General features: G+C 41.7%; 1 protein-coding gene across 1 annotated transcript; it reads right to left on the bottom strand.

The window, feature by feature from the left end:
• Window positions 1-3,167: 3,167 nt before the first annotated feature.
• On the bottom strand, window positions 3,168-4,587 carry LOC123115538 (histone H3.v1). Its single transcript, XM_044536674.1, has 3 exons — window positions 4,425-4,587; window positions 3,834-3,890; window positions 3,168-3,731 (listed from the first exon to the last, which is right to left on the bottom strand). Exons 1-3 carry the CDS (start codon window positions 4,570-4,572, stop codon window positions 3,364-3,366), a joined length of 573 nt encoding a protein of 190 aa, XP_044392609.1. The 5' UTR covers window positions 4,573-4,587; the 3' UTR covers window positions 3,168-3,363.
• Window positions 4,588-8,233: the final 3,646 nt, after the last annotated feature.

Raw genomic sequence — 8,233 nt, 5'->3', positions numbered from 1 at the left:
AGCAAATATATATTTTTTTCTTTTTTGCTTTATTTTTTCTTCTATTTATTTCTGAATAGTTTTTTCTTTTCTGCTATATTTATTTTCTTCTATTTATTTCTGAGTAGTTTTTTTATTTTGTTTTTTTCTTTTCAGCTATAGTTTTTCTTCTTTTCTGCTATTTTTTCTTTTCTGCAAAACTTGATGGTCAAAGTCTAGAGTTATAACTTAAAAAAAAAGAAATGTTGACGTGCAATTAGTTTTTGCCATAACAGAAGAAGTCCGGAGTTGTAATAAGTTATTAAAATAAAAAAGAGGTGCAATGCTCGTTAATTTGCTTCAAGCCATTCGGAATAGTGTAAACTGCACTGCGCATAGCTACATGCAGTCTACCGTATTCCTGAAGGCTTGAAGCTAAGCAACGTGAGCATTGAGCCTCTTCTTCATCGTCTCTGCACTCAGGGCTTATAAACCGCTCCTAGTCCCTCTCACTTCGCGAGGTGGGACTAAAAAACAGCTTGTCATAACCTCATAAACCCGAATACTTCGAAATAGATTGTCCAGTTTGTAAACGAAGTGCATCCAGTTTTTGCCGTAACTCTCTCTACTTTTTAAACATGATATGTGAGTGAAATGATGATACCATGCCAAGTTTCAACTTTTTCAGAGTTCATTTGTAGTGCTTTTCAATTTCCAGGTCATTTAGTTCTCAAAACAAATCATTAAATGCATGAAAAATAGCAAATGAAGGCATAAACGGTTGAAAGTTGATGGCGTCGCTTTGAATGGTGCATACTGAACGCAAAAAAAAAGAGCATTTAGATCATGATCTTATATTTCTTTACAGTCTAAATTGTCAGTATGATCTTATAACATCAAAAATACTTTGATCATTAATGATCTTTGTGTGTACAATCTGAATTGTCAATATGAGTCATCAACGATTTATAAACCGATGAAGACTCATATTGCGGCCACAAATTCTACACATAGAGTTCAATGAAGACCAAGTGCTTGTGATAGTTTGAGAAATAACATATTTAAGGTGGTAAAAGGCTTGTTAGGGGAGCGAGGTGGGACTAAAAACAGCTTGCCATAACCTCATTAGTACCGGTTCGTGGTACGAACCGGCACTAAATTGTGATGGTGGGGCCATAGCCTGACCGCAGGCTGACACAGCCTCTTTAGTACCGGTTCGTGGCATGAACCGGTACTAAAGGTTCACCACGAACCGGTGCTATTGATCGCCGCCACGAACCGGCACTAGTGTACACATTAGTGCCGGCTGAAATTCCAACCGGCACTATTGTGCTTCACATTTGACCCTTTTTCTACTAGTGCCTCTGGAACTTGTTGAGGTTGAGGATACCAAGGTCAATGGGTCTTGTGTATTGCTGATGCCTGAGACCGTCCTATAGTTTTTCTGCTCCTTTAGACCTCCTCCCATGCAAAGGTGCTTAGATAAGGTGCTAAGTGCATTAAACACCTTAGCAACTCAACTCCCCAATGCATGGGTGCTTAACTTGTTGTTGCTAAGCATACTTTATTTAAGACTAGCCACAGTGGGAGTAACTTCAGTAGTAGCATCGAGTCCAACTCAGTAAATTTGCTTATGTGGCAATGAGTTAATGAGGAGAGAGGTAGTTTGAGTAACTTAGCTAGTTACGGTAACTTCAGGTGTCCCAATGCAATATGAGTCTATAACCTAATAAATGAAGCTTTGCATGACACCACACTTATGTTACTATCCACTATGAAGGTAGTAACATAGTCTAGGAATATGTGTATGTTACTAGTGTATGTTACTCTTCACTTCACTGTGGCTAGTCTAATTAGTTAGCACCTAAAGTCTTTCATTCATTGGTCAAGTTGTTTCATTTAAGTGGTTTGCCTAGGTTCACGCGTTTGACATTGGTTCTTCCTGGATCACCAAAATGCTCTCTCTCCTTGTTAATTGTTGTGCCATGTCACTTTTTTTTGCTTATGTGGCGTGCTTAGCACCTATCCATCATGGAGCACTAGGAAAGGCCTTACAGGGCCGGCCCTGTGTTTCGGGAGGGCCTAGGCGAACTCGACGACATGGGCTCCTGTGTCCTAAGTCCTAAGACAATATATATGTATGCGTGTGTTATATATATAACTTATTAAAAGTAACTTCCAATCACACATCTTTAGTTTAAAATATGAGTATAATAATTCAAATGACTCCATCGAGAACAATAATAACCAAATTCGAACCGACTCCATAAAAAACAATGGTACTAAAAAGATCGCAAAATGAAACTAACATGACATGATTACCTCAAATAAGAACGAAATTTATAGATCGGATGAATAACAAAAAATTGATAGATTGGATTAGAATACGTACATATTAAATAAAAAATAAATAAACTAATGAGATTGTCAAATTGAGGTTTGGGGATGGACAGGAAATGGATGCGTATTTCTTGACATCCAGTCGGATACGTAATTTTATAGGTATTGCCGTATTGCCGCGGTGCCGGATGCCGGATGGCCGGGCTGCCGCCTGCCTATGGGACTGCTGTGTGGCGGCGACGGCAAGCCGGCGAGGCGAGGGCGACACGGCAAGGGGCAAGGGGCAAGGCGCCGAGCGAGCGAGAAGGCCGACGGGCGGGCGAGGGCGACGAACCTACGAGTCACGGCGCCGCTTCACCTTCGCGTATCCATCAGCGATCGCTAGCTAGCTATATCTGGGCCGCCTAGTCCATCCTATTTCTTTTCTTTAATTCTTTTGTAATTTTTTACTTGCTTTTTGCTGGGCTATAGTATATGTATATACTTCATCATGTGCCCACCCCTCGCCTGGGCCGGCCGTCGCCCCGTCGCCCATGCCCCAGGGCCGGCCCTGAGGCCTTAGACGCTGTGGTTTTGTCTCTAGTTCTCCCTACTGCACTGAACTCTATTGTTGTGGTTGTAGGTGGTAGCACGTTTTCACCCCGTAGCGAGAGCTTTGATGGCGGATTCTTGGTTGAGCAATTAATGGAAAGGGGTTGCCCCTGTTGGAAAAAGGGAAAGCAAGTTTGTTTCTTTGGAAATCAGCAAGTCTGTTGGAATCAAATAGTTCGTGGAACATAGACATAGTACATCGTAATAAGAATGTTTACTCTGCAAGTGCAGAGCATCATTATTAACTCTCTTGGGTTGTTTATTCAGGACAGAATGTGTGAAGCGCATAATTACTCAACAAATGAAATGTCCCCAAATTACAATGTTTCACTAGCATACTTTAGACAGAAACATAGTGGTACACAGACATACATAAATTGGCATGCGTACGTGCATGCAGGGTTCAAGTACAAACATAACAGACTTAGTCTATAGCTGCCCAGAAGATGCATAAGACTTCTTATTACCAGCAAATCATCTACCATGTCTTAAGCACAACTTGGAGTTAGCTGAGGTCCTCGCCATTGCCATTGTCAGTCTGATCGCCATCATCGTCGTCAGTCTGATCCTCCTTTTTCTTGTCACCGTCACCGTTTCCGTCAGCCTCCTCCTCCTACTCCTCATCCTCATTGTCAGCCCCTCTTCATCCTCCTCCTCCTCATCCTCATTGTCAGCCTCCTCTTCATCCCCCTCCTCCTCCTCCTCTTCATTGTCAGCCTCCTCCTTGTCAGTCTCCTCCTCGGGGTCTATCGAGAAGGGGCTGTCTGTCGAGAAAGTGCTCACCATGCTACTAGTGTCTTCATCCTCCACCACGTTATCTGTGATGTTCAGTGTTACAATCCCTGCAGGTAGCACACAGTATAGAGACCAAAATTAATTCGCAAGTCCACTCAAAGATAAGAAAATTGCACCTAGAGATAACAAACACGACGCGCCGTACGTACACTCATCGTCCCAAGAGGTAGGTTGCACGTTCTCAAGCCGCCGGTTTTCCAGCTCTTCTGCATGGTAGAAAGATTTGTATGCACATCAAATGCATTGTTAAGCTCTCCTAATATGAAAATTGTGTAATCAAGAAAAATATATTGACACGATTTGTGTCTAGCAAGTCCAAACATTTTTTTAGGAACTAGTGAATAGAGAAGATCAAATCGTTTCCTATATACGAGGCCATGCATTATCGGACACAAATAGCATATTAATTCTCGTCAACTACAAAGTGAGCTTGAAACGTGAATAGCTCAAAAAAGTTTGTTTTTCCGGTTCTTCAAAAAGAAAACGTCCAAAAAACATAAATCAAGATTGTACACATGACCAAGTATTATATTTAGTCTTTAAATCTGTGCAAAGTTATGCATTCCATGGCCATATGGGAAAAGAAAGAGGGAATCAAAGTACAAAATGCTGCTATTCAGCCACTCTATCTTGTCTTTCTTGTGAAGAGAACACAAACTTATCAAGCATGTTTCCTCACGAAGAATTGCAGGCACGTAGTTATGCAAGAAACTTAATCAAAGAAGAAATATCTCACTTACCAGCGGTCAGCACACGTTTCTTGCTCTTTTTCTTGCCTTGATTGTTTCCACCGGATGAACCGCCACTGTCCATTTTGTTCTTCTTCTCTTGGCTTTTTTCCCTCTTCAACTTTAGTGTTGTAATGTATGTGCAGTGCGGAGTCCCCATTCTCTATCCTTTTATAAGAGGCTGATATAGCACACATGGGCTACGGTTAATTCAGTGCAGTGCACACAACATGCACACATAAAAGTTGATACGCACAGGTCATGAAATATTTTCTATCCAGTCCCGCACATGCAGTCCAGGCACATGCAGTCTTCATTGCATCATAGTACAGTTTACTAGTGGGCACCTCACAGGCCCACCCAAAACCCTTTCCCTCACTGCACCCTTTCCTGCCCGAAGCGGTCAGTGCCGCATTCATGCTGGTCCAGACCGGATGTGACCTCTCACTGGAGCCGGAATTAAAATGTGTGTGTCGGCCGAGAGCCTTGCCCGGCAATTCTTCAATGAATTGCCGAAGCTAAAAACATTTCCCCCTTTTTCGTTCTAGCAATGGATTCTGATTTGATGTACATATACAAGCACTATGTTGAGTCGTTCGATGAGGAGGAGAACTCGGATGAGACGGCGATGATGCAGACGGTCCTTGAAGACGCGAGCGTGTGGAGGAGCATGTTCTCAATTTCAAGGGCTCGATTAAGGGTCATCGAGTGCTCAACCGCAACAAGGCACACGGTTGACACTGCTGGACGACTACTTTGCCCCGGATTCACTCTTCGCTGACCATTTTCGCCGGTGTTTTCGGATGCGCAAGACTGTCTTCGATCGTTTGTACCATTGCGTCCGGTCCTATGATTACTACTTCATCTTGAAGAAAGACGCTGTGGGAACGGTTGGCTTCTTTAGTTTACCAGAAGTGCACGGATGCTTGCATATGGCACGGCCGCTGATTCGTGGGACGAGTACCTACGGATGTCTGAGAGTACACGCGGAGATACCATGGCCAGGTTCGCAACTACCATGGTCGAGGTGTTCGGACCTCAGTACCTGATATAACCAACTATGGCAGAGACCAAGAGGCTCTTGGCAATCTCAGAAGCAAGAGGGTGGCCAGGTTTGCTTAGTTCTCTTGATTGTATGCATTGGAAATGGAAGAACTGCCCGAAGACTCTATAAGGGCGATATCAGAGTCATGTTAAGAAGCCCACCATCATTCTTGAAACAGTTGCATCACATAATCTTTGGATTTGAGACGCTTTCTTTGGCATACCCGGTCTCACAATGACATCAATGTGCTACATCGATCACCGTTGTTTGCGATGCTGGTGAAGGAAAAGCTCCACCTTGCTACTATAATGTCAGTGGACATGAGTACAATATAGGCTACTATCTAGTTGATGGTATCTATCCTCCGTGGGCTACCTTTGTCAGCACCATCTCTAAACCAGTTGGCCAGAAAAATGCTCACTTTGCCCAAAGACAAGAAACAACGAAAAAGAATGTTGAGAGGGGATTTGGAGTTCTGTAGGCCCGTTTTGCAGTTGTTCGTGGACCTGCTAAACAATGGGATCCGGAGACCTTGTGGGGGATGATGACATGTTATTGATCATCCGCAACATTATCGTGGAGGATGAGGATGAGGATGCTGCCGCAGCTCTAGAATTTGAGAACATGGGTGATCCTATCAAACTTTCAGACCAGAATCCGGCCACATTTGAAGAGTTTATTCAAATGCATCAACAAATTAAACATCGACCAACTCATGAGTAGCTGAAGAAAGATCTGATTGAGTATGGTGGGCGGTTAAAGGGGACAACAATGTTGGGATGTAATATTTAAACTTTTTAAAATTTGAACTAGTGCTGCATGCGGCTATTTGAATGTTTGCACTCTATGTATGCGGCTATTTGATCGTGCGGACTTAAAAAAAATGAGAGAGACCAAATGTATGCGGCTATAGTTGGATGACGGTCTCCAGCATCCATGTCCGCGGACTGGCGCCCCTGTCCGCGGAACGGATGCGGGAGAAAATTTGCGGATGGCCGTTGGAGATGCACTTAGCTTCATCTTCTTCTTCTTCTTCTTCTTCTTCTTCTTTTTCTCTTTTTTCTTTTGGAATGTTTTTTCTTCTTAGGTTTAGTGTTGTATATAGGTGTTGTGCGCAGTCTCCAATATCTCCCCTTTTACAAGAGGCGTGGTCTATACACACATGACTACGGCTACTTCCGTGCCGTGCGCACATCAATGTTTTAAATAGCCGGCTATGGCTCCGCTATAGCTCGGCTATAGCCTTTTCAGCAGGGTGCCGCTAAATTGTCGCCTTCACAAATAGCCTGCTATATCCCTCTATAGCCTGTTATAACTCCGTTGTAGCTGTTTTTGGAGGCCCGCCGCTATTTTTCATAGCCCGCTATTTAAAACATTGGCGCACATGCATGCACACATAAGAATTGATATGCACACATCATGAAATATTCTGTATCCAGCCCCCCACATTTAAAACTGTAGCATATATAGTACACGTCAATCATGCAAAGCAGACAGTCTTCCTTGCATCATACTAGAGTTTACCAAGTACTGCCTCCATCACAAAATAAGTGTCACAATGAATTGTGCGAATCTGAATGTATGCTACCTGTGCAAATTTGCATCTATAGTATTGGGTTCTTCAAAATATAATAATGACATTTTAGTTTAAATGGTATTTTGTTTTCGTGAAGCATCACACGGATTAGGTGGTCACTGTTACAAAAAGATTGTTGTAAATATTGGTTAGTTCGCGAGCGGTCAAAGATACACTGGCATGGCAACCACAGTCGGCCTTTTCTCCCCTCAATTGGTTTTGACCTTATTTGATCGAATAAACAAGTTTATGGCCTAAAATGGCCACCTCCTAAGTTATTGGTCTAATGTGTACAATTAGTTTAAGTTAATAAACTAATGAATCACTTCACTCTCTTCAAAACATAATATTGACATTTTAATTTAACTGCTATTTGTTTTCCTGCAGAACCACACGATGCACTCTACTAAGAAGTAGGAACATATTGGGGAGAACCAGGGTACGTGAGACTTGATATGTATGCGTCATGAAATGTTCAGAAGTAGAGAAGATAGTAGAAGTCTTGCATACACAGGACAGTTGTCTTAATTTCTCTTTGGTTTTCAGCATGTGGTAAGAAGAACTTCTATGCCGACATGTGTGACAACAAACTATCTTGAAAAGCATACCAAATGGTATTTAATTGATATCATAGTTTTCACTTCAAAAAAATCAAAGGTAGTTTCTTAAATTATTTTTTTCCAAGGGTGATGCCTCAAAAACACTAATCTCGTGTCAATTAAACTAGACGATTAGCATCTCATGATGCAAGAGATAGTGCGAGCGGAGTATGCCTAATTAACACTCTTAAATATTAATCTCCTTGATGTGGTAACACACAACAGAGCTAATGATTGATGCTATGCATTTGCACTGTAAACATAATTAAAGACGATGTTCATTCAACATTTGAGGTAAAGAAGTGATTTCATTCATTCAGCTATATCGAAACAATTCATAGTATGAGGCAAGCAAATCCTGGTGGGACATGCCCGTGCCAGAATGATAGTCGTAGCTAAATCTTGAAATGTACAAACGAAAGGTCTTCAAACTCCATTTTTCTCACGGTAGCTGAAAAATGATAATTGAGATGACTTAAAAAGAATAATACTGTTACAAAAGTGAATCAACAATGTTGCATCAACATTTTTATAGTAAAATTTATATTTTTGGAAATTGTTTTTTATCAAATATTAAATACAGTGATTTCTATATGGTTGT

Source organism: Triticum aestivum, chromosome 5B (assembly GCF_018294505.1).
Source record: "Triticum aestivum cultivar Chinese Spring chromosome 5B, IWGSC CS RefSeq v2.1, whole genome shotgun sequence".
Lineage (NCBI taxonomy): Eukaryota > Viridiplantae > Streptophyta > Magnoliopsida > Poales > Poaceae > Triticum > Triticum aestivum.
This window is presented reverse-complemented; position numbering and strand designations above follow the sequence as displayed.